Below are 26,324 nucleotides of genomic sequence, written 5' to 3' on the forward strand. Positions count from 1 at the left end.
TGCGCCTCGGGTCGGTGGTGCAACAGGAGCTTGAGGTCCATCGGTTCTGGTAAAATTCTCCAAAGACTTTCAAGGTTTTGAATGATCAATTACTCAGCAAAAATAATTTATTAATAACAAACGGTTATCTTTTAGCTCACGTGCTCTGAAAAGCCAACATACGGCCCAGGTCTGGATTATTGTTTAGTTTACTGTATAGTTTTTAGGGGATGTATAATTTTACTCTTGGACACTCAGCTGCTTACAGTTGCTTGTACACCAATTTACTGATTTATAGCACCGGGTGTTTTTTACTGGATCGGTTTAGGGTAAGCCAGTTGATGGAGCGCATTAGAGCAGGAAGTGGGATTCGAGCCTGTGACCATCCGAGCACATGGCAACGGCTCAAGGCGCTGCAGTTGTTGCTGGTCCTTCATCCATCCTTGCCGAGTGTAAATGAGAGGGAACTTCAGTGTGGTCCAGCAGCGGTGCAATGAAAACTCTTAATACTATGGTAATAAATACATTTATTGATCACTTGATGACTGCGAAGCACAAGGTCACAACCCCATGTCCACATGTCCCAGGGTGCGGGAATAGAAACGCAGCAGAACAGAACCTTGGAGCTGCTCTTTTCACTGTGCCGTTTTCCCCGCTCCGCTGCAGTCAATCCGGTACGAGCTGAGCTCGGAACCCCCGCCCCCCCTCCGCCCCCCCTCCATGCTCCGCCTCGCCGCTCCCGTCGTCCCGGTCGGCGGCTCGTGCAGCGGCTCCAGCAGCAGAGGCGCGGGACGCGGCGCGCGCGGTTGGCGAAGCCCGTCTCACCTGCGGAAGGTGCGCACACCTGAGGGCGCGCGCGGCGCGCACCGATCACACGCGCCGGGTTCGACACGCGGGGCTCGCTCGGCACCATGATGAGCGGATCGGGCTCCGGCTTCAAGATCAAGAAGCTGTTCATCAAAACCAAGTCCCTGGAGAGGGGAAGGAAGGGCGAGGAGGGGAGCGAGGGCGTCCCCGAGACTCAGAGCCCCGGGAGAGGGGGTGGAGACCCCCCGGACCCCGCCGTGGGACCCCCGGGCGAGGAACCCCTGAGTCCCCTGGAGAAGAAGAAGAGAAAGTTCAAGAAGTGGGTGAGCAGGAGACGCTCCAAGAAGGAGAAGCTCTACAGCGAACCCCTGTCCCTCAGCGACAGCGACGAGCTGGACAGCAACCAAATGTAACTATAATCATCATCATCATCATTATTATTATTATTATTATGCTGCTTTAGATTAACCACCTACGGATTGCGAGGGGTTACATTTACATTGTATTTATTTTCTCCAAAGCGACTTCCAATGAACTCTGTGTAGTGTTATCAGCCCACACACGTTATTCACCGCGGTGACTTACACTGCTAGATACACTACTTACACTGGGTCAATCATCCATACATCAGTGGAACAAACACACACACACACTCTGTCACTCACACACTATGGGGGAACCTGAACAGTGTGTCTTTGGACTGCTGGACTGCTTTGGACAGCATGGTAATTATTTTATACACCGGTTACATGCGAGGGCCACACTCTGGTTATACAGCATAATGCTGAAGCTGCCACACGAGTTTTTCAGTTGTCCAACTCTGCTTGGTGGTCAGTAAAAACTGTGTCACAAAGCCTTGGTCAACCTTACTCAGCGACCCCCGCGCCGTCCAGGGTCATCAGTGCGATCGACCTGTTTTGGCGCACAGAGCAGGTGTGTGAGCACCTTCCGGAGAGCAGAGGTGTTTTCAAGTGCTTCCGCACCAGAGCTTCTGGGACAGCGTGCGGTGGGGTGTCCCGGGTGCCCCGGGTGTCCCAGGTGTCTCGGGTCTCCCAGGTGTGCCAAGTGTGCCAAGTCATCCTTGAGCTGTTAGCAAGGCAGCTTTGCACACCAAACTGCCGCTTTTGAACCTGCAGCCAACGCCAAACACTTGTAGTGTCCAAACACACCATCTCAACAGGGATGCTGCAGTCTCTGTCCTGTCCCTACGTCTGATGATACCGGAGTAGCATACCTACGGTGCAAGGTCCTAGAGCGTCCTGCGATCCCCTCGGCGCCGGGGACTCATGGATCCTCTCACTTACGTTCTGCAGTTTCTACGTTGTGCAGGTTCTCAGGGCCAATTCCAGCCTCCCGAATTGCAAACAAATCCTCTGTGAAGAGGCTCTTCGGTGACTGATAACTGAGTGCCAGCGCTCAGGGGGGTGGGAGACTGAAATTCCAGAAGACGGGCAGGATTGTGCGCAGAACGCTTTCGGCTGCTGCGGCATTAGCGCGCTTCCTTTGTTGAGTCGCCGCTCGCTGTCGTCGCGGGCTGAACAACTGGCTCCGGGTTCGACTGCGGGCCGCCGCGGGCCTACGTGCCGACTCGTCCCCTGGCTTTAACGCGGGGCCGAGAGGTTCGCTCCGAGTCCTCGTCACTGCCTGTATAGCTGCGCTTCACGCGGCAGGAGGTGCGGAACTGCGAACACCAACAGTGTGGTAAATAACAGTGTTATTAGCGAGAGCAGCCGTCCAATCATCATAATGCCTTGTTTACAGAGGCCTTCCTTCTAATTCACTAATTGTCACTTTTCCTCTGGAGACCTGAGCCTAATTAGAGATTTCTTCACTTGCGGTCGAAAAAGTGAATCGGCCCGGCGCGGCTTCTCGGAGACGGTCGGCCGTTTTCCCGCCTGCGGGCCAATCGGACGGAGAAGCAAACCTGTCGGGCGTCGTGCTTCTTCCGAGCTAGTTCAAACTCGCACTTTTATTCTCTCGGCCTCGACGGGGAACACAGTATGGCTCAGGAGTGAGAATTTATGGCAGGCCCATTTCCCTCACATGCAGTATGGCAGAAGCACCACTCTGTACAGGGTAAATATCATCATTTTACACCCTTCTCACATAACCAGTGGCCGTACGTGTCGCTCCGCCGGAACTCCTCTTTGCATCGTAAACCTCGCCTGGCGAAAGGCTCTAACACGCCGTGAATTTCCGCAGCCCTGTCAATGAATCAAGTGAAACAGGTTCGTTTCTGAACCACGTGTCCTTAAGTATTAAATCATTTCCTGCGCTCATCAGTACAATAGTAATTAATTAGTGTTACTAAGTATAACCTTACTTTACTGTCTCGTTCGCTCTTCGTACTACCTGGCCTTGCAGGTTGAGCCTCCTCGTTTACTTGGCAAACATTTTAATTATCAGTGTATTAATAGGTCACACTTTTGTCCACTTACCCTGTTGGACCTTCACCAAAGAAAGGCGGCGTCTCTCAGAAGTCAAGGGTACAATAGCAGGTGATCGTCCCGCGGCATGAAATCCGGCTGTGAACTGCCAGCTCACCTGTTGTCCCACCACATACAGCATTGATCCCGGAGCCACCGGAGCTTGTAGCGAAACGAGGACGAGATCGAGGCCGTAGCCACAACACGAGGCTCCTATTTCAGCTGAGAACGTCGATCACTTGCTGCTCGTTTACCCCCATTTACCTGCGCATCACCCCTCAGGTAGGTGTCTTCGTTGGCCCCCAGTGACGCGCACGCAGAACACATGGCGTGTGTAGAAAGCACCGCGTAACATTGAGTGTCCTTCTGAAGGTGTCGTCCAGCCTGAAGCCCGAACCTTCACAACCCTTTGTCAACTGGCCTTTTGCGGGATACTTTAAATTTAATAGTTTTCTAATCGCATCATAATTCCCCTCGAATTTGTCTGGCGAGAGAATGCAGTTGGGGGGGGGGGGGGGCAGTGATTGAAGACTCACAACAGAGTGCCTTGTTCTCCTCGTCCGTAAAATCTGGAATCGGGACACGGGCTGCGCTTGGACCGTCTTCCGTCCTGAAGGTGTGTTGGTCCTCCTGTGAACAGAGCTGCGCAACGTTTGCAGAAAGCCCAGCTGAATCCTGGAGTGCCGCTTGGGGTGAATTACCATCACAGGTGTAAATAAAGGAATGACACTGAGGTCGGGTGGAAACCAGCTCACCCTGCAGACCTTGATGACTGCAGCTGGCCCAGGCACGTAGTAAAGTATTTTTTTGCACAATAAATTAGAGTGTGGATGTAAACCACAGGTGGGACATGAAACAAATGGACTGTACGTGGACAGGGTGCTGAATTCATATTTACTGTAGTTTTATTCATTATGACAGTGGAATCCTTTATTATGGCAAAAGCACTCCTAATGCACTCATTATTATGACAGGGATTCGATTACAGCGGTAATACTCCGTTACTGCAGTTGTACTTTTTTGTTAAGAGAGGTATTCTATTACAGTAGTGATACTCTATTATAGTAGCATGCTTTAATACTGTAACTATACTCTTCATTGTGGCAGGGGTTACTTTACTACTATAGATTTACTCTTTATTGTGACAGCAGTACTTTACTACTGTAACTGTACTCTTTATTGTGAGTGGTACTTTACTACTGTAACTGTACTCTGTGACAGCATTACTTTACTACTGTAGATTTACCCTTTATTGTGACAGCGTTACTTTACTACTATAGATTTACTCTTTATTGTGACAGTGGTACTTTACTACTGTAACTGCACTCTTTATTGTGACAGTAGTACTTTACTACTGTAACTGCACTCTTTATTGTGACAGCGTTACTTTACTACTATAGATTTACCCTTTATTGTGACAGTGGTACTTTACTACTGTAACTGTACTCTTTATTGTGACAGTAGTACTTTACTACTGTAACTGCACTCTTTATTGTGACAGCGTTACTTTACTGCTATAGATTTACCCTTTATTGTGACAGTGGTACTTTACTACTGTAACTGTACTCTTTATTGTGACAGCGTTACTTTACTACTATAGATTTACTCTTTATTGTGACAGTGGTACTTTACTACTGTAACTGTACTCTTTATTGTGACAGCGTTACTTTACTACTATAGATTTACTCTTTATTGTGACAGCGTTACTTTACTACTATAGATTTACCCTTTATTGTGACAGTGGTACTTTACTACTGTAACTATACTCTTCATTGTGGCAGGGGTTACTTTACTACTATAGATTTACTCTTTATTGTGACAGCAGTACTTTACTACTGTAACTGTACTCTTTATTGTGAGTGGTACTTTACTACTGTAACTGTACTCTGTGACAGCGTTACTTTACTACTATAGATTTACCCTTTATTGTGACAGTGGTACTTTACTACTGTAACTGTACTCTTTATTGTGACAGTAGTACTTTACTACTGTAACTGCACTCTTTATTGTGACAGCGTTACTTTACTACTATAGATTTACTCTTTATTGTGACAGTGGTACTTTACTACTGTAACTGTACTCTTTATTGTGACAGCGTTACTTTACTACTATAGATTTACCCTTTATTGTGACAGTGGTACTTTACTACTGTAACTGTACCCTTTATTGTGACAGCGTTACTTTACTACTATAGATTTACTCTTTATTGTGACAGTGGTACTTTACTAGTATGGGGGGCGTGGGGGCGCAGTGGATTGGGCCGGGTCCTGCTCTCCAGTGGGTCTGGGGTTCGAGTCCCGCTTGGGGTGCCTTGCGACGGACTGGTGTCCTGTCCTGGGTGTGTCCCCTCCCCCTCTGGCCTTACGCCCTGTGTTGCCGGGTAGGCTCCGGTTCCCCGCGACCCCCTATGGGACAAGCGGTTCAGAAAATGTGCGTGTGTGTGTGTGTGTGGTACTTTACTACTGCAGTTGTACTCTTTATTGTGACAGCATTACTTTACTACTATAGATTTACCCTTTATTGTGACAGTGGTACTTTACTACTGTAACTGTACTCTTTATTGTGACAGCGTTACTTTACTACTATAGATTTACTCTTTATTGTGACAGTGGTACTTTACTACTGTAACTGTACTCTATTGTGACAGTGGGACTTTACTACTGTAACTGTACTCTTTATTGTGACAGTGGTACTTTACTACTGTAACTGTACTCTATTGTGACAGTGGGACTTTACTACTGTAACTGTACTCTTTATTGTGACAGCGTTACTTTACTACTATAGATTTACTCTTTATTGTGACAGTGGTACTTTACTACTGTAACTGTACCCTTTATTGTGATGTTACTTTACTACTATAGATTTACTCTTTATTGTGACAGCGTTACTTTACTACTATAGATTTACCCTTTATTGTGACAGTGGTACTTTACTACTGTAACTGTACTCTTTATTGTGACAGCGTTACTTTACTACTATAGATTTACTCTTTATTGTGACAGTGGTACTTTACTACTGTAACTGTACTCTATTGTGACAGTGGGACTTTACTACTGTAACTGTACTCTTTATTGTGACAGCGTTACTTTACTACTATAGATTTACTCTTTATTGTGACAGTGGTACTTTACTACTGTAACTGTACTCTTTATTGTGACAGCGTTACTTTACTACTATAGATTTACCCTTTATTGTGACAGTGGTACTTTACTACTGTAACTGTACCCTTTATTGTGACAGCGTTACTTTACTACTATAGATTTACTCTTTATTGTGACAGTGGTACTTTACTAGTATGGGGGGCGTGGGGGCGCAGTGGATTGGGCCGGGTCCTGCTCTCCAGTGGGTCTGGGGTTCGAGTCCCGCTTGGGGTGCCTTGCGACGGACTGGTGTCCTGTCCTGGGTGTGTCCCCTCCCCCTCTGGCCTTACGCCCTGTGTTGCCGGGTAGGCTCCGGTTCCCCGCGACCCCCTATGGGACAAGCGGTTCAGAAAATGTGCGTGTGTGGTACTTTACTACTGCAGTTGTACTCTTTATTGTGACAGCATTACTTTACTACTATAGATTTACCCTTTATTGTGACAGCATTACTTTACTACTATAGATTTACTCTTTATTGTGACAGTGGTACTTTACTACTGTAACTGTACTATTTATTGTGACAGTGGTACTTTACTACTGTAACTGTACCCTTTATTGTGACAGCGTTACTTTACTACTATAGGTTTACTCTTTATTGTGACAGTGGTACTTTACTACTGTAACTGTACTCTTTATTGTGACAGCGTTACTTTACTACTATAGATTTACCCTTTATTGTGACAGTGGTACTTTACTACTGTAACTGTACTCTATTGTGACAGCGTTACTTTACTACTATAGATTTACTCTTTATTGTGACAGTGGTACTTTACTACTGTAACTGTACTCTTTATTGTGACAGTGGTACTTTACTACTGTAACTGTACTCTATTGTGATAGCATTACTTTACTACTATAGATTTACCCTTTATTGTGACAGTGGTACTTTACTACTGTAGTTGTACTCTATTGTGACAGTGGTACTTTACTACTGTAGTAGTACTCTTTATTATGACATTGGTAGCCTTCAAGCCACCAGCAAAAGACTTCAGGAAAACATTTCTCAGTCAAGACTGGGGAAGTCCAGTCCCTGAGGGATACTGGTTTTCATTCCGCCTCAGTTGTCACTTGTACAACTGAAGTTGTATTTTTGCATATCAAAGTGATCTCACCTGGAGCTTTAGGTATAAATCAGCAGTTAACTGGTAAGGTAACTGACAGACTGCAGGCAGCGTTGCCCCGGAGGACTGCCGCCACCGCCCTGGCCGTGGGACAAATGAGAACGTGTGCAAACCAACTTCACATAACCATATCTTCCACATACTAGAAGTAATGGGTGCTTGTATTGGGGGGAGCATAGACCTCCATAAAGTCCCTGCTCTGTGTTTTCAACAAATCCAGCTTTTTATCAGCTGCTCTCATGATCACTGTTGAGTCTGTAGTCCATGGTCTCTTTGCGGTTCCTGAGATCTGCTGCCACTGTACAGTCTGCACTTTACAGCGACATGAATAGTGAAGCACGAGTCCTTTCCGAAGACCACGCCACATATTCCCCAGCTTGTCATTCCAAGAGGAGCTCAAATGTTTACCTCTTGACTACTTGGTTACAGATTATTCTAGAATGATGACTTTCTGCGACTGAGAAGTGACAGCTGTGTTTGCTGTTGTCTCAAACAAATAGTCTCACCTTGCAGATATCCAGAGGGGAAAACCGAAGGACCTGCTCTTAAGAAGTGCTCCTAGCAGTATTCATATCAATACTGAGCACCTCTTTCAAATGTCCCAGTAGCACTATGATTGGTTTCTGCACTAAAAGTGCACCTGGAAGGGTACAGGAATTTCTTAGTCAAATCTATTCATCCTGTGCTCAAATTTTTTATTGCAGTGCACAGTGCTCCAGTAAACATGTTTTCGCTTGTCATACAAAGTCAATACTGTAAGTCAGCTGTGCTTTGAGAGCCCTTATTTAACTGCCCCAAATTAAATCCATTATTCACGCCAAATTTTTGTCTCAACAGAAGGAAAAATATTTTCAGCAAACTGTACAAGCACTAGAGCGGACAAGTTTTAATTGGCTGGGTAACAACTCAGTTTTTTAAAAAATATTGTCTGAAGCAGGGTTCTTAATCCACAATATAAATTCAATCACTAATTACAACATAGCTATATGACTGTAATGAACTCTCAGTGCAATAAATTGAGTTCAGCATTTTCTCTGAACTTTTTTATGGACATTTTTCTGATAAAGGGGATTCATAGTTTTTATCAGCGTTTTAAAGGGGTCCATGGCCTGAAGAAGGGTAAGGAGCTCTGCTCTAGAAGGTCCAGTGTGTGTGTTTGTGAGTTTGGTCAACTCTCCTGTCGGGAAACACTTTGTATCAGCTACAGGGACCCGGGTCACGGCCCCAAAGGGAAAGCCTGGCTGCCATACAACCTGCATCCTGTGTACTTTCTAGGAGTGTCTATCGAATGCCTCTCTTTTGTGGCATAAAGGAAGGATCTGTGCCAGATGGGACTCGTTGTATCTGCTCAGCGTTCAGGGCAGAGGGGTCACATGACCAGAGAGGCGTGCCCATGACTGGTCCAGCCACCCGCCTAACTGGCAACTTTTTCTGCTGCTCATTTGTTGCAAAACAGCGTTGGCTTTCAGTTACTAAACGGGAGTTCTTCGTGTGGGGTTCTGCAGAAAGGAACAAATACCGGGTCTGTTTGGGGGCAATATTTCCATTGCCTCATCTAACATGAAGCGAGAGAGCTTTCCAGACCGGAGGGGAGAGACGTACACAGCACACACACAGACACTCAACATCTGCAGCTCAAGCATGATGCAGCAAAAACTCTACAAACTTTCCGTACATCACCTCTTCCAAACCATTGTAAAATATATTCTTGTTAGTTTTAGTTCTATACAAATCAAACCTTTCTCAAGCAGGCAGTACAGCGGTTAATGGCATGTACTTCTAACCCGATGGTTCTTGGATCAAGGAATTACGCCCCCTGAGCCAGTAAAGACACCAAACTCTGTAAATCAGTCAAATACTCTAATTTGCTTGGAGTAAATGTGAGCTGAGCAACATATTAATAAAGGTGTGTCACTGTGGTCAGTGGGGGACTTGTGCTACTGCTTGCATATTAAGTTCATTAGCAGAAGCTTCGAACAAGTTTTTAGAGCAGAACCAAACAGAAGTGTTTAGGATGTGAACCTTTCAGCAACTTAACTTACTAACAGTAATTTTTTTCCCCACATATCTTCCCTCATCTTGTCTTCATAGGAGTCTTGATGTGTTTTATAGGAGCATCTCCTCGGTTCAGCCCCGGCACCACTGTTGTGAGGTAGTCAGGTCCTTCAATAGTCAACGAGCTGGAGAAAGCAGCAGCATCTCCTCCCTAGGTCTGTTTGCACTCCCTGTCCTCTTTTCCCCTTTATGTTTGTCATGTTATTAGTCCCTGATGAAGGATCTCTCAGTTCCTGCTTATCAGTTGACATCCCCCATCACCAACATGTCGCTGTCCTCAGCCACACACCAGGCCCTGTGAAATGCAGAGCCCAACCTTCTTGTCTGCTTTGGGAGTAAAGAGGAGAGTGTGGGCTTTGTGGGCTGATGAAAGGACTAGGAGTGAGGCACTTGAACTGTCACCGTCTAACCTGTTCATATCTATAGTTATTTACTTAGCTGGTAATCTTATCCAAAAGCCAATCACACAGCTCACTTATGTCGCCCATTTATACAGCTGGATGTTTACTGAAGCAGTTCAGGCAAGGAGTCCTGCTCAAAGGTACAACTTCAGCTCTCTTACATTTGCTTTCAGTGTGAGGAGTCAGCTACTGGCTGTGTCACACAGGAGTACAACCATAAGATCAGAAATGACCCATTCTAAAGGATCCTTTCTAAACTGGGAAGGTGGGGGAACTGGCTGCTGGTTGTCACAATCAGAGCAAAGCGTGTGCAATCCCACAACCACCAGTGTGGTTCCTCCAGAGAACATGATTCCTGCTTGTAACAGCACGCTACTACTTGGCCAACCTTCTCACTGTCTTTTTCAAATCGCACGTTTACGGTCTTGCTAAACTGCTCCCCTTTTCAGACTGAAGCAAAGCTTTGCTGGCAAACATGCTATCGAAGTTGACTGTTTACTACCACCTGTTTTGCAGGTACCGCCACACCCATTTTTGTGGTTGTGTGTGTGTGTGTGTGTGTGTGTGTGTGTGTGTGTGTGTGTGTAACACAGATGGTGCAGTCTCTCTCGAAGAGATGTGTGACAGACCCCTCCGTCCTGAAAGTTAAACGCTCCCACACATTCAGTCCCATGTGATGTTGCCTTAGCGACAGGTTGCAAACATGAAATTGCGCTGATGTTGGAACGATAGCAGAATGGTAGCAGGCAAATACAGACCTGCAGAAACGAGAGCACGCTACCCCCAGCTCCTCTCCGCCGCAGGGCCGATCATCTGCTTCTTCTCAGGGGACAATGCTTCATTGTTTAGGAGGATCCAGGGCAATAGGGTGTACAGATGGCAGCTGCTGGTGCTCAGGAAGTACACTGACTGGGGTTGGGGGGCAAAGCAGTCTGCCTTAGAGCTCATAGTGTCCGATGGGTCTTATGACCTTTGACATTTCCTTCCTCATTCAGGGCTCCAGCCACGTCAACCAACGATGACACACATTACTCCTAGCAGACTATTAGATGGCCTCAACATGGGGTGGTCTAGAGAACATCTCTTCTTCACAGAATGTCAGGAACTGTCATTCCAGCCTCTTGCAAAGTCAAATGTCTCCAAGACATAGATTCATGTTGTCTCCATCCTGCAGGCCAGGATTGCATTCCTCTTGTGTCACACAGTAGCTGCAAATTTGCTCCTTCACACTGCAAATAATTCCTGAGAGAAGTTTCAGTGTCAGGATGATAGGATAGTGAAAGGACACCTCCACACACATCCATACAGGTGAGTGTGTCCAAAGCTGCCACCTCTGCGTGAAAACGAGAGCCTGTCTGTTGGCAGAGAACTAGCGCTCTTTCAGCGGGTTGATTGTTTTTTGTCAGAGGTGAGTCACATCGGGCTGAATTGCTCCCAGCTTTGGTGGAAAGAGGATCTGTTTCAGCGCTGTTTGTTCTCAGTATTTTGGACGTTTACGTGATTTACGGGTGATGGACATGTTCCTCTAAGTCCCAGAGCTGCCGTTCTGTCTGCAGCACCTCAGCCAATAATTCCTGTGTGTGCTTGTTGCACCAGCCAGCAGACAGCGTGAAGACACAATATAACAGCACTCAGTTTGTTGAAATAAATGAGGGTGTATGGATAATGGCAGCTTTTATGTTGAGATGATCCATCGGGTCATACCGCCGCTCCATTGAGAGGATCTCGCACCAACAAGGTAAATAAGTAGAGCAAAGCGAAGAGTTTACAGCTGCCTGACACCTGAATGTGAGATGGTCATGTCCCAGAAAGAGCATGCGATATGACCTCGGCTTTTACCCTATGAGCTTCAGATTAGGTTCAAGTGTCTCCAAAGAAGCAGCTGAGGACAGGGCGGCGATCGTGGTGGAGGTCTGTATGACAGGTCTCTACTGAGTTTCAGTTCAGCAGTGTCCATTGGTTTGCTCACAGCTCAAGCATATGTGGTTCCTAAAAACAGAGTGGTTTTCTGTTCCCTATCTACGAAGGCATATTTTAAGAGTGACTCTGTAAAGCAGAAGATTAGCTCCTTTTATTGAACGGCTCACATTATTAATCAGCTCGTATTATTAAATATATGTCACGGCACTGTACACACATCTGCTGCTACTTGAAAGGCTGGCACCCCAAACCACAAGGAACAAAGAACAATAGATGTTTGTTCTTGAGTGCTTTCTGAAGAATTATTAACCCCATTGCTTGAAAAAGGAACAAGCCCACGTCCCCCACCTTATGGTCGTACAGAGAATTGCTTGGCAACGAGTCCTGAAGTTGAGCAACAGTAGTACTGCGCTGTGTAGTCTTAACATATGTGCATTTATGGTTTCACAACCATCTGTAAGCACCGTTGACTCCTGTCCTGACTGCTTTGATCGAGAACACAGTACACGAACCACAAATGAAGAAATCATGTGTCAGCACTAGTAGTTCTCTGCACTTTGGTGTTCAGCAGAAGCCCTGAAGTACTAGATCGGGACAGTGTATGTGTATAAATACAAGCGGACTACAAATCAGGATAAACTGGGTATGACTAACTGTGAGAATGAGCTTTTCCCCAGAATCTACATATTCCTCAGGCAGGACTTCTGCTGAGCCCCAGGGTCCAGTAGGGCTGCTCGAGACAAGTACTTACCTTACACTCCAACCGCACCCTTCGGACACCCATCACACGCCTCTCACACACTCCTGTCCTCTGAATCTCCACTCAGTCTCCTCTTTCCTCCTGACACACTGTGCATGATACACAACTGGAGTTCAGCTTGGCAGAAGAGGGTAGGTGTCAATTTTTACCATAGTTTTCATTGTGTGTGATAAAGATGGCCACAAGGGGGCAGGATTTTCTAACTAAAATTTGGATCTGAGGCACCCATGGGAAAAATGCCCAAGACGGTTGTCATCATGCCTTCCTGTTCCAAATGCTCTTCGGGGCTTTTTTTCTCTCCAAGTGCTTCGGGGAGCGCAGCTTGGGCATTGTTTTGGCCGGAAGGGAGTGGAGCAGAGGGTGTCGACTTGGCTCCCCGCGCTTTACTTCTACACTCTCTGCCATAGGACAGAAAAGGCAGTCATGCTCTGTTGAAGAAGCTGTGTCCACTGAGCTCCGGGGAATGTCTCCCAGCAAGCTCTGTGGGCAGCAGGAAATGCACTTCCTGTCTCATCATCTTTCTTAACCCCCCACTGAATACGTACACTGATACTTGTGCCACTTTAGTAGTGAGTGCTGCTGGCAAACATTCAAAGGGAAAACGCCTGCTATAGATGGTATAACTTCAGTACCCTTGCGTACCCTTTGGAGCAGTTGTATAGAACACCAGACCTTGGCGGATAAAGTCGTGCAGGTTTCACAAAACTGGCTGACATCTGATTTAGCTGTTGAACACGAGACTTTACAGTTAACTACTTAGTAGCAGCCAGACTGTCCATGAGCCTTAAAGGGCAGCACCCACGCCACGGAGATGAGTATATCTGCTTTAGTTTTTAAGTTTGTCCTTTTTTACTCTGCCATCCTAACATCTTCCATCTGTTGATCAGCACACTGGCTGCTTTAGCATACGGACCAGTACTTGTACACACAAAAGGTCATTTTAGTAGACTCACTGTTTGGGGAGCATGTAATGCATTGGACTGACTCATTGTGGTTTGACTCATTCATGAAGAGGGACTCGCTGCAGCAGACTCAGCGAGGCAGACTTTGGAGATGCCTCACCTCCAATTCTCCGACCTCAGGATATTTCACGGTCACGCTGAGCCACTGTACATAAATAAATAAGGCGTTAGACTGTACATGATTTCATGTTTCACAGCTCAATGTTCAATTTAAGGGCCTTACTGGGTAAACAAGTCAAATCACAGGTGAGAATCATTCTCAGGATGGGAGTGGTGAAGGAGTCGGAGGAGGCACTGTGTCAGGCACCCTTTCCTCCCCCATAGTGTTATTCCTGAAAGGCCAGCGTTGGGGGCAGGGCACAGACAGATCCTCACTCCAAGGGCAGTGTGTGTGTGTGATTCTTCACGTGTTCAGGTAAGCGAAGGTGGAGCCTGGTTCCACCAGTGTGCACACTGACCGTTTCTGCCCTTTCTCAGGTGCTTCGACCAGATGAGCGTGCAGACAGAGTACACCGTGAGGACTGAAGTCACACTGCCGTATGACTCAGAGGCCGGATCAATGTACAGCTTTGACATCTCCGAGTGGAATCCCACCTCGCCCAACAGCAGGTCTAGAAAGGTGAGGCAAAATGCTGTAATTCTCGTGCTTCTTCTCCAGATCAGTCAAGCACTATTAACTAGGACTTATCGATTCTGCTGGGTGCCTTCGGTTTACTGTAGTCCATTTACTGTACAACTCCGCCAGCATAACAGTCCCTAGTAAACACACACTCTTACACTCTTGGATCGTTGGCAGTAGAAGCAAGCGCATACAGAACAAATCAACTGGTGGAAATATGTTGTTATGACACTTGCCTACCAGGCTGTATTTGGGCTGAGAACCCGAAGCTGACGCACCAACCTTTCGGTCCCATGTTGCCCGGGAGATGGCAGAATGATAACAATGGCTGCAGGCAGAGCAGGAAGTGGTCATGGCCGAGCGCGTCTGTCTCCAGGCAGCAAGAAGCCTAACACGATGAAGTACCAGAAGGTTCAGCTGAAGCACATTTATAATGAGTTGGTCTCCCTCCCCAGGGTCACGTTACAGAGGGCAGATTGCCACTGCTCATCCACAAAGTACAGAGCAGGCAAAACTTGTGTTCAGATTATTAGCAGGCTTGGACTAAAAAATACTGATGTTACGCACAAACACGGTGATTCTGGGTTAAACCAAGGAAGCGTACAGCCCTCGTGTACATTGTATCAGCGCTCCCTTTAGGGAGCCGCTGTAAAAATGTGGCCAGAAGGGGGCACTATCCTTACACTTTTACTCAAGCTACAGCGAGCACAAGTTCAATGGCAGCTGCTAAAATATTTATTTGGGTGAGCTGCTTTAGAAAAGAACAAGCGTCAGGAGCACTTCTGTGAAAGCAGGTGACAGGTCGGACATAATTACCAACGCATGTGCTCATGATGAATCATGTTGCGTGTCACAGCTTTTGTTTCAAGGCGGAATGTTACTACAATGCAAAGCATCTTGGGTATTTGAAGGAGGACCAAACACCCAAGTCCTAGAGAAAGTGACAAACAGTAAAGGCTTACCTTCTAAGGGACCAGTTTGCTGCTTTTCTGCTCTGGATTTCAGAACCGCAGCTTCACTGGAAGACGAAGTAGGAAAAAGCCTCAGGCTGGGCGCCGCTCTTTGTTCTTCCGCATTTCATGGCTATTTTGCAATCAAATATGCAAAAGCCCTGTGAGCGGTTGGTTTCTGATCTGCCCTCGTACGAGCCTGGCACCCTGGAGGTGGGCAGGATGGGGTTTGGGTCCACTGTCACCTGCAGCAGGTCTGTCTTTATCACAAAGAATATGTCAGACCTGCCCGTCCATCCTGGTGGGGTTTCTGTGCCGGGGGCAGTTTTACAAAAGAAGTGGAGAGGCCACTGACCCCTCCCAAATTGTTCATCTTACGTGATCCCTGCACGAACACGCGTGTACGGTACTACAGGATGGTCAGCTCTGAGGACTGCACTCAGGGACCCATCTGCAGCTGTATTTTTACTGGAGCGGTTCAGCCAGGGTAACCCGATTAAGGCAGCAAACGAAAGGTCCCATACGGGAAAACGAATGAGACAAAACACTGCGATGGAAGTTAATTGAATCCTATTTTTAATACACTGCCGTGTCGCGTAAAGCTGAAATGATTCGTGCTACTTTGACGAGGAGACGAACCTGCCGCGGAGGTAGAGTTCCCTGCCGCGTTTTTGCAAATTAAAGAATGAATTTCCGCATAAGGGGTTGCCTTTCACGGGCACCGCCGGAACTCGCCGAAGCATGCGGCGCATACATTCTTCAGTGGGGCACGAAGGCCGACAAGATATTCGGCCGCTGCCTTCGCTGCCTTCTCTGCACCTCACACCATAGCCCGTAATCGGCCTGCAAAGCAAAAGTGGAGCGTGAGCAAGCTGACATCTTTTCCACCCAAACAGAGTACAGCTCTGAGACTCGTAGGCCACTTCACTCAGAAAGGGTTTTGAAGAAGTTTGTTCTCCGCAGGACCCACTCAGAGCTCGCTATAACACTAACCCTTACTTGAAGGGCGGAACGTATATCACGAGAAAGGCCTGTTTTCATAAAAGGGAATCACTTGTATCACAGCGTTTAAATAAATGAGGTTGCAAAACCACAGTCAAAGGTCCTAAATGTGTTTTGCAACTTGCTATAAAAATATTTGCCCAATAAAAAGTGTTTCACAAAGCCGTCCTTCGCGCGACACACAATGTCTCCTTTCAGCCGCCGTTTCCGCAGGGAGAAAGGCCAGGTAGGTCCTCGGCGACATCCTGTTGGGCGCCGTCCGGTTCTGCCCAACGTGCCGCAGGCGGGAAACACCAGGCGGCGGTAGGCCGAACGCCTTCTTGACGGGACAGGTACTAGGTAGCACCTGCAGCCCAACGCTGCACCGCTTTGTGCACAGCGAGTTCTTGCACATTTTGGGAGTGGGGCAGCAGCTGCGGCAGTGCTGGTCAGCCACGCAAATGAAGAGCGCAACTCGAATCCCAACCGTGCGCTCTTCGCCGGAGGGAGGCGCACACAGGAAGCGGGGCCTCAGGTGGCTGCGGGCGAAGGCGCTTCTTCAAGGGAGAATGTTCCCGGTGAATGATTCAGGCGCATGTGGAGGACACCACACACTATTGCACAACGCACACGCACACAGACGCACACATCCTGCACGATCCTGCCTCGGCGGCGCCACGTGCCCCCGGGCTCTGGCTGCTGCAGCACCTGGGCTGAGCCGACACCCGAGCCGGGAATCCAGCACCTTCCCGGCGCGAGTTCCTCCAGTGTGGATCGTTAACCCACGCGAGGGAGAGCTTCTCCCCCAGGAGCTTCCTCTGTTTACTGTGACTCCCACTAACTTAGACTAACGTGGTGCTGCTGCTGGTGTCGCGCGGCAGAGCAGAGGGAGGAGCTCCAGACTCCAGGTGTAGGTACAGCTACAGGTACAGGTACGGGTACGGGAGACTGGCACGTGCGTCTGCAGTGAGGACCCCACCCCGCTTCACCGCCTTCCTGGACCCTTCCGAAGGCTGAGGACCCCCCGCGTGGACATGGTACGGTGGTCCCGGTCCGGTCACTGGTTGCTTCGCGCGCTGCCCCGGGGGCCGGGTGCGATCCTCACCTGGTCAGCGGACGTGCGCGCTGCGCTCCTCGCGCTCAGTTTACATTTATATTTACAGTATTTATTTATAAACCGATTTACTCCTCACGTAGTCGTTTAAAATTTGACCCGAACGAAGAAAGGTGCTCCTTCGAAGCTTAAAACTCACGACTTGGGCCACATGCCTGTTTTACCTGCGAATCGGCGACCGATTTATCGACGGATTCTTTGAGTTTCTTTCTCTCCGGTTTATTGCGTCGAAAGTGATCATACAGTTTATGTGCAAACAGCTTTGAGGAGAATTGAACTGCTGCTGTGTGGGAGTCGCGTGACCCCTGGTCGTTTCCTTTCATTTTGTTACCAACGGAATATTGTTTAAATTCGGGGCTTTTTTTTCTTTTTTTTCTGGCGGTTTCATCGTTTTGTCGGTGTTCAGTACTTCAGACTGTCGCGCAGCGTCAGCGTACGACGAAGTACCGCTGAAGTTCGCCTGTTTTGCGCGCTTCTTCTGTAGTTTCAGCGAGCGCGCGAAAGGGTTAACACGACGGCGGCCAGCTCGTGTCCCGCGCTCGCGCCCTCGCGCGCTCACCCGCCGCTCCGCTGGCACTCCCGCGTGCTCCTCGCGCCCCCTGCGCTCGAACGTGGCAGCAACGCGGGAACGCGCGCGCCGTCAGCAGCAGCAGGAGGAGGAGTGGAGGAGGAGCGCGCGGGAGGAGCACAGTCCACCTCAGTTGTGCGCGCAGCATCCCGCGCGACCCCCTCGGCCACGAGCCGCTCCTTCAGTGAGTATAACGAGGCTTTTCGGGGCTTTTTACCGTTTCTTTTCTGTTGTCTAGTCAACTTTTTCTTGCAGTTGTGTTTGCAGACGCGAGTTCGCGGTGCTGTGACCGTAACTAAGCGCTGGCTGTGACGAGAGACTGTTTTTTTCACGAAACGAATGTGACCGTTCGTTTGGGGAAAAAAAGAGGAAAAAAAAAGAAACATTCTGGCGGCGCTCGGAAGCACGGAGCCGGTGAATTCCAGCCACAGTCGAGTCGTAGTTCCTGCATTTCTTTTCACTCATAATAATCGTAATTCAAACCCTGTGTGTAAACTGTACATCATGGGTTCTGACCATAGGTGGAAGGGAGGGTAGTGGGACATACCCCCCATTTGGCATTGTTGCGTGTAACTGAGTGCTGTGCAGTAGATGATGCGAGGCGAGTTCGTTCCTGGAAACCTAACCGGTTGTTGTGCTCGTAATTCTGACCCTCAGACTGACTCTCATTTGATAAACAAACACCGTTGCCGAGTGAGGAAAGGACCCACGATGGCGAACGGCAGCTCCTGGACCCTCCCCCCCACACACCCACCCTGCCGCCGTGGCTCCGCGGGGCTGTCGGTGGAACTCATCCCCTTCCCGTCTCTTCCAGGCGCACAGCGCAGAGGACAAGGGCGGAGTGCTCAACCGCATCGGCAGCTTCTTCAGCTCCCGGCGTCGCAAAGGCAGCAGAACCTTCTCGGATGCGTCCGACGATGGCGCCGCCAAGTCTCCGGAGCAGGAAGGCCTGAGGACCCCCCCGGGGAAACCTGGGTACGAGGCAAACGCCCCCCAAGTGTCCGTTTCTGAGGAGCGCTTAGAAGGGGCCGAGCTGGGGGGCGAGGCGTCTACGCCGGAGGAGGGCGACCTCCCCTTCGCCGACAGCGACAGCAGCGGCCGCGGCAGCGTGCGCGAAGTAGTGCAGCGCAAGGAGGGTGGTGAAGCGACAACCCGTCGTCGCCTCCCGCAGGGAGGGGAGCGGAAACGGGCCAAGGGCTCTCCGCCAGACCCGCGCAAACTGGTGGGTGGTGTGAATAAGAAGTTGCAGGTGTACCTGGACGAAACGAGCATAAGCAGGGGGGCGGAGCCTGGCGATAGCCAGGAAGTAGTCCAGACCATCAGGGCTGTTACTTTCATACCTAAGGCCGGCCAAAAGGGCACGGGATCGCCCCCTGTTGTTGATGAGGAGGCTGTGAATAAAAAGACATCGATTAAACCTGCTGCCGGTGGCGGAGAAAAGTACACAGCAGTCGCTGAGGTGTCGCTGAGCTCGACGGTTAGAACGCTGTCAACCTCTGACACAATTCCAGGGCAGGCAGAGAGCGACGACATGGGCAAGAAAAACTCAGGGAGGAGGAGGTCTCGTAAATCCCAGGAAAGCAGTGCTCCTGATGATGCTGACCTTGTTTCCATAAAGTCCCCACAGTCCCGGGGAGGTGAGCAGGAGCAGCCACGAAACAAACAGGTGAACCCCAGCCTCGTGTGGATGGAGACGCACCTGGGGGCAGTGGCGGTTGAGGGCACACCCTCACCTGTCCCCTTCGCTAGAGAGGAGCCTTCAGGGGTCCCAGATGAGTCAGCAAACTCCCAGTCCACCCCGGCACCTGCTGGCGGGACACCAGGTATGCCCGCGTCCATGGCCCTGCCCTCCCAGGAGGAACAGGTAAACACGGCCACGGAGCTGGAAGTGGAGAGTGTGGGATCGACGGGCGTCACGCAGAGTTCCACGGAAGGAGCCTCCGAGAGCGCCGAGGCAAAGCGCCGAAGCATCAAACTCTCCCAGAGTCAGAAGTTCTTTGCGAAGGAGGTGTATGTGAGCTCCGAACTTGATCTGGAGAGGACCAAGTCCATCGAGGAGGGAGTTAAAACAGGAGAGGACCGGGCAGAAGCTGCAAGTGAGCCCTCCCAGAAGTCCGACGTTGTGCTGTAAGTATGACGGCCGAGTTCTCACGTCCACAGGGCACTAACACGCCCTTTGGTCTCGACAAAGAGAGTGTGTTTTAGAACCTGAGCTCCCAGGTTTTTGTGTCTGCGGATACAAGAGAAAACAAAAGGTGGTGAAATCTATACCTGCGTGTATTTGCAGAACAAAACGTTAGAAAAGCTTCAGTTCCTTGGAACTGTACGATGAGCACGCACCTAAAAATCAAATGCCCTGCTTGCCATTCTCATCTTTCAGAATATTTAAAGCAAAGAGTCAGCATGCAGCGTCGGTACAGGTAATACTCACGAATTTCATTTTGTTCGAAGTTTTGTACTTTATTATCTGCGTCGTGAAAACAGAAGAAAGTTAACAAAAATTCAAGGTGCTGTACAGGGAACGTGTGAATGTTTAATGATTAAATGAATCAAACATAAATGGAAGTGGAAAACACGAATGTGTACCTTTGAGGTTATTATTTATCAGGGTGTTTCTCATTATACTGCATGATTTTTGATTGATTAATTTGATAGTGTGCTAATGACTCATTCAGTACTGAGTCTGAGCCCATGTTGGTGGCTGCTAAGGTTATTTAAAATCATTTAGGTACAAGTAAGGAGCACAGACAAATTTACTATGCAGATACAGTTTGGTCTATTTTATAGCAGAACACTGAATGCAACGTGGGGAAAAACCAATATGCTGTTTATATTTGTGATTAATGTTTAAGGGGCAGGGGTGTTATCTCAGAAATGGTTTAGCATAAGTGGTTGCTTCTTGTTTCAGTGTAAAATAGGTGAGAAACAAGGTGTGTCTCTGACTTTAAAGTTGCTTCGGAATTTTACCATGCAAAAAATGTACTCGTTGGTTCTCCAAGAAACTTTTTCCTGGTCTTGTTTCCCAGTCAGAAGTGGCAAATTGAGGTCATTCTGAAATTAATTTCTTCTACATGTTGATAAGTACATGTTGTGCAGTTAATGTTTCACCCAGAGCTGACTCTTTGTGTGCCACACATACTGTTCAGGTTCACAGCTTAGTGTTACTTTTGCAACTAGCTGTCAGGGAGCTTGATGACCGCTTCATGTATAGCACAGCCTGTAGAAAACAGCCTTGTAGCAGTCTCTTAATCAAGTCCTGTGGAGCACTGCTTACTCGCGTCTTAAGGCCCCTAATACTAAGAATCAACAGGGTTGCATGAAGTAGTTTTCTATTTTCAGGAAGTGAAGTTGTTTATGAAAACCTGAGCTCATACCTGGTTGATGCTTTTTTGTTTAGTGAATGAAGGGGTTTTCATTTTCATGTTCCAGGTTGTTGGATTTCTCTTTTGCTTGTGTTACTGAGATACGCGTCTGATACGTGCCACTACACATATATTTTCTTTGTATGCATTGAATGCTGTTATTGTCTGGCTCTGTCTTTGCTTTATGGCCTCCATCTGCTCTATTCAAGACTAGGAGCCACTTTTCTTTTTTGCCCTTCTGCAGGCCTCTGAAACCCAAAAAAGTGAATTTAGAGCTCAAGCAGGACACCCACCGGACACCCACTAGCATTGCTGGAAAGACTGGGCAGTTGGAGAGACAGCTAACCACACAGAGCCAGAATGCCCTGAAAGCCACAGACAGCCCAGGAGAAACAGCAGGGCAATCAACAGTGGCGAAGGTGCTGGACAAGAGCTCCCAGAGCACCACAATGACAGGAAAGAAGACTCAATTGGTTGAAAGAAAAAGTTCAGGAGTTGACAATCAAGCATCACCAGTGATGATAACAGTTCAAGTGGATAAAATGAGAGATGGGTCAAAAATGAATGAGTCAAGGGCCTCTCCCTCAGAATCAAAGAATAAGACTGTCTCCACAAAGTCAAAGGATGTGCCAGACCCTCACTTGGTGGAGGAAGAGCACAATAAAACAGATAGCTCTTCTTCTGTGGCCAACAGCGAAAAAAATAAGATGGTCACAGTGAACCAACAGGTACTTGAAGTAAAAGCAGACAGTAGTAAACCTGATAATCAGAAGTCAAAAATCCCCAAAAAGGTACCAGCGGAGACAGTGTTGAAACCTTTGGTGGTGTCGGAAGCTGTTTCTACTGCTGATGAGGTTTTGCCTTTGAAATCTAAGGCTCAGGAAGAGATCACAGAGAAAGTCACTGTAGTGAATGTGATGGTGAAAGAGGGAAATGCAGTGCCTACAGCAAAACAGCGACCAACAGGGATGGAGGAGGTGAAGATGGAAGAGAAGATGACCCTAGGAGCTTCTCTGTCTGGGGAGGGCTCACCCACAGAAGTACCATCTAAAGTGCGACCCAAAACTAAAAGACAAAAATCTAAGGAGCCTGTTGATCCCATGAGCCCGGTTACTGGGAATATCCCAGAGAGAAGCTTTGAGGCGCGGAAGAATTCATCAGACCAGGTGCCAAAGAGTCCCACTAAAACACTGGTCACACTCAAATCGTCCCACTCTGTGGACAGCAGTGATGTTAAGAGGAGACCACAGGCACGTGGTGAAAACAACCAGGCTCCAAAAAGCAAGCTCCCCAAAGCCACAGGCACAGAACCTGCAGCTCTTGGCAAGAACGCAGCTGACCAGATTGTCAGGAAAACAAAGACCAGCAGCAAAGCTCCAGAAAGCATTGACGATCAGAGCCCAGTGAGGGACTTGCTAACAGAGGCACAGTCAGGAAGTAAACTACCACGGCCAACACACGTTTCAAGACAGCTGTCAAATGAGGAAGTGGTCAGCACAGAGCGTGATTCATCAACACCAGCTTCGTCGCTGGACAACAGGCTGAATGCAGTCGAAAACAAAGACTCTGCAAAGACAAGTGAAGATCAAATTGAGAGCAGAGGAACCAAAGAGGAAAAACAAGGTGCAGATGCTATAAAGGCAGATTGTGGATTGAAAAGTTCTCAAGGAGATGCGGGTAATGTGCCATCAACTGGGAGCAAGTTACCAACGCCCCACCAGAAAAGTCCCTCAAAACAGAAATCTGCCCAGAGTTCTGAGAGACCTGAAGTTGCAGCTGAATCTACAGACTCAGGTACACTACCTGCAGTGGAGCAGGACAGTGATAAACATGCAGAAAAAGGCCAAAATGGAGTTGAGGGTAAGGTTTCCCCCAGATCGTCCAACAGCACTGGTGAAGAAGCCGCTGAGCAAAGTGATTCCGGAATAAGCAGCATCTGTATTAAAACTAAGGAAACGATGGCTAAGGAGGAAACAACTGCATCTCCACACCAAGTTAAGATATCAGGAAATCAAGGTTCCCATGTTAAAGGGCAAAGGATACAGGATGAGCAGCAGATCTCAAACGAGCACCACACTGACAATGAACCTGTGAACACCATGGCAGGTGAACCAAGTTTGACTGAGCAGGAAGCTAATGTTGGTACAAATACCGTGTGTGTCCTTTTTGAAGAGTTTTCGCCAAACCAGGACCACAGTGTGTCTGAATCAAACTTACCCGCACTCATAAAACCTGTCTCACCTGGGCCTCCTGAGACCAGAGATCCTAATCAGAAGAAAAATAAGAAGCAGGAGGAATCTGTTCCTCAAATATCGGATAATGTGTTTTCAGACATGCAGGAGAGTAAACAATTTGCCAATGAAAGACAACAAGAAGCGATAGAAAATGGCCGTGGTGAATGGACTGAAAGTGTAACTCAAACTGCCGTGGCTGTGGTCCAGGATGCTGTGAGACCAAAAGTCTTTCAGACAGAGGAGGTGCTCCCTGTACCTGTTAATGGATCGCAAGATAGAGGCAAGACTAATGTGCTGGAGCCATCAAGTGAAAGTGCCATCAAACCGGTGCACAGTAAAGACAGGATTTCTGAACTAGCCAAGTCCACAAATGCTGTTGCGGCACAGGATGGCAAGGTCAATAAAGAAATGGCAGCGAAGTCATGCACTGGAACTGCAGAGGAGTCTGATAAAAATGGTGAGGTCCTCCCACAAGTAGAGCTCTCCTCTCTTACTGCGAAGGGCATGGTCAGCAAGACAAAGGGTAATGTGCCCACAAAGGAGTCTGATGTTAGCAAAGATCAAAAAATTACACCTGCGCATGATGCTGAGAAGCAGGGTTTGCGAGCTGCACATGCAAAGTCTTCAGAAGGAAATTTGAAGGAGATACAGAGGGAAGAGAAGACCAGCTCAGGTGCCTCCTTAAAGGTGAAGGAGCACCGACAGCAACCAGATTTAAGGTTACAAGGAGCCAAGCAGGATGGACATGTTGCCTCTCTTCCAACTAAAGGGTCAAAGGTGTCCTCCTTGCCACAGGTTTCCAAACAGAGCTCATCCTCTCCTCAGTTGGGCCTGAAGAACAAGCACCCTTTGCCATCTCGTAGCCTCTCAGTGAAACGAGACACTCCCTCCAGCTGGTTAGATGTGGACCAGAGCTCTGCAAGGAAGCAGAGGAAGGCAGAGAGGAAGCTGGACTCCTCTGCCAGTGAGGATGACACTTTGGACACATCCGGTGAGTTTGAGGAGTTCATCCAAAACATCAAGAAACATGGAGCAGCCTTCTCCCTGCCTTTGAAAAAACATGGTCACGTCAAGTCCACCTCGCCCCCTTTTGCCATGCCAGCCATCAAGGAAGACCGTTTCGAGAAAGCACTTGACCCAGACGAATTCCAGTTTGGTCTGAGGAAGAACAAGGCTTTGAAGGAACCATCACCAGCAATGATGGTGAAGCTGCAGAGCACCGAAGTTAGGAGCAAGCTGCAGCCCAAGCGAACTGGCACTGAGGACAGTCTACTCTTCAAAGCTCTCCAGTCTCCATCCAGTGTCCGTCGATGGAAAAAGACCCCTGAAAGCAAGGAAGTTGAGGAAGGGGGCGAGAGCAAAGAGAAGCCTGGAGACACAGGCTCACGTTTAGGTAGGAGCTCCATCCTCTCGAGCCTCATAAATTCCTCCAAAGCTTCCCCGAAGTCTGCTGGTGAGCTTGAGTCCTTTGTGAGCAAGGAGTCCTCACCCAGTGCCACCTCCTTTCCTTCTGTACCTGCACCAACGCAGTCGGAGGCAGGAAGCAGTTTGACGGATCTGCACATGCCCCCAGGCACAGTCAGCAGCTCTGTGTCGAACCCCTCCTCGCCTCCTCCACCTCCTTCCTTTGCTGATGTGAAGCTGCCCGATTTCTTGGAGAAGTACCTTCATCAGGACAAAGCGGAGCCAGGAAGCTCTGAAGCTGGTCTTCAGAGCACGGAAACCAACCCTGTCATACACACAGTAGATGTGGGTCATGCCAATGGGCTTGCCAATCTGGATCCTTGCCCACCACTCACCCTGGGACCGCTGTCCCCCTCAAACCTTACCCACGCCCAGCAGGCTCCATGGCCTGTTCATCCAGCAGGATGTGCCGAGGTGAGTGAGTCATCAAAACGTCCCCTTAAGTTCAGTTGTTTTGCAGTGGGATCTGACTGAGCTCAGCTGACATTGTACGAGCCATGTTTGTGTACATGTGTTTACTTTGCTGGTGACTCACCCATCTCGTTTTTTAAGGTAATTATAAGGAGACATCAGTACGCAGCACACACTTTTTTTTTTTTTTTTCAAGCATTTTTAGATGTTTAACCCAGCAGCAAATTTGCAGTTTCCAAGAAGCAAAAATTCTTGGAAGAAAAAGAAAAATCAGAACAGGGCGAGCGCCTCGCGGTGATTCAAGGAGGGCTGCTTGGCGTAGTGTGCCTGTTAGAACAGACCGCCGTTTCTGCCGTCCTCTCATTACCGTGTCAGACTTTTACTGCTGGAAACACTGATTCATCTGACCGGCACAGAAATTTGGCCCCACTGGGTGTTCCACGTTGGGTTGGGCCTCACTTTACACTAATCATTTTACTAAAGAAGACATAATTTGCTCTGTGTTTGCTTTCTGTCACTTTCTGAAATAGCCCGTTGAAGGTGTTACACAGCTTTAAGATGTCTAACATGATTTCAACTGAGGAACTGCAATGATTTTCCAAGACAGACCGCTATTCAAAAAGTGTTTTTCTGTCTCTGATTATGCTAATCAGGATCAAATTAAATTACAGCAGAGACATTTAGTTCCCAAATATGGTTCCACTGAAAGTGCACTTGCTGGTACCTTTTTTTTTTCCACAACACATTTAGTTAAGTTTCTACAGGTGTGGGTTGCTTTGCTTTCACTGGTCGGTTTGTCCCATATAAAGTAGCAGGTGGAGCAGTGGTTTGAGCTGCTGCCTTGTACTCAAAGGACTTTGGTATGAATTTTACCACCTGCTGTACTATCTTGTAGTTACCCTAAATTGCTCCAATAACAAAATACCAAGCTATGCAAGTATTGCTCAGGTGTAGTCACAGTATTCACTGGTACTATATATTCTCCATGGGAGCAGTGATGTGATTTAAAATATGGTTGTTACCAAGTACTCAAGTTCATTCAATACAATT

The 26,324-nt window shown here is 48.1% G+C and overlaps 1 protein-coding gene across 3 annotated transcripts in view; it reads left to right on the forward strand.

Moving 5' to 3' along the window:
- Positions 1 to 850: 850 nt before the first annotated feature.
- The window catches only part of crybg1a (crystallin beta-gamma domain containing 1a), a 37,303-nt gene continuing 11,829 nt past the window's right edge, over positions 851 to 26,324 (forward strand). The window contains exons 1-4 of one of the 3 annotated variants that reach the window (XM_029258645.1): positions 851 to 1,195; positions 14,049 to 14,190; positions 18,618 to 19,930; positions 21,410 to 25,277. In XM_029258645.1, the coding sequence (XP_029114478.1) occupies positions 891 to 1,195; positions 14,049 to 14,190; positions 18,618 to 19,930; positions 21,410 to 25,277 (5,628 nt within the window). In that variant the 5' untranslated portion in view covers positions 851 to 890. Of the gene's footprint in view, positions 1,196 to 14,048; positions 14,191 to 16,311; positions 16,369 to 16,749; positions 17,159 to 18,617; positions 19,931 to 21,409; positions 25,278 to 26,324 lie in introns of those variants that run through there. The other 2 variants (XM_018731858.2, XM_029258646.1) reach the window with 2 other exon arrangements.

The sequence above is a fragment of the Scleropages formosus genome, chromosome 15 (assembly GCF_900964775.1).
Source record: "Scleropages formosus chromosome 15, fSclFor1.1, whole genome shotgun sequence".
NCBI classification, from domain to species: domain Eukaryota; kingdom Metazoa; phylum Chordata; class Actinopteri; order Osteoglossiformes; family Osteoglossidae; genus Scleropages; species Scleropages formosus.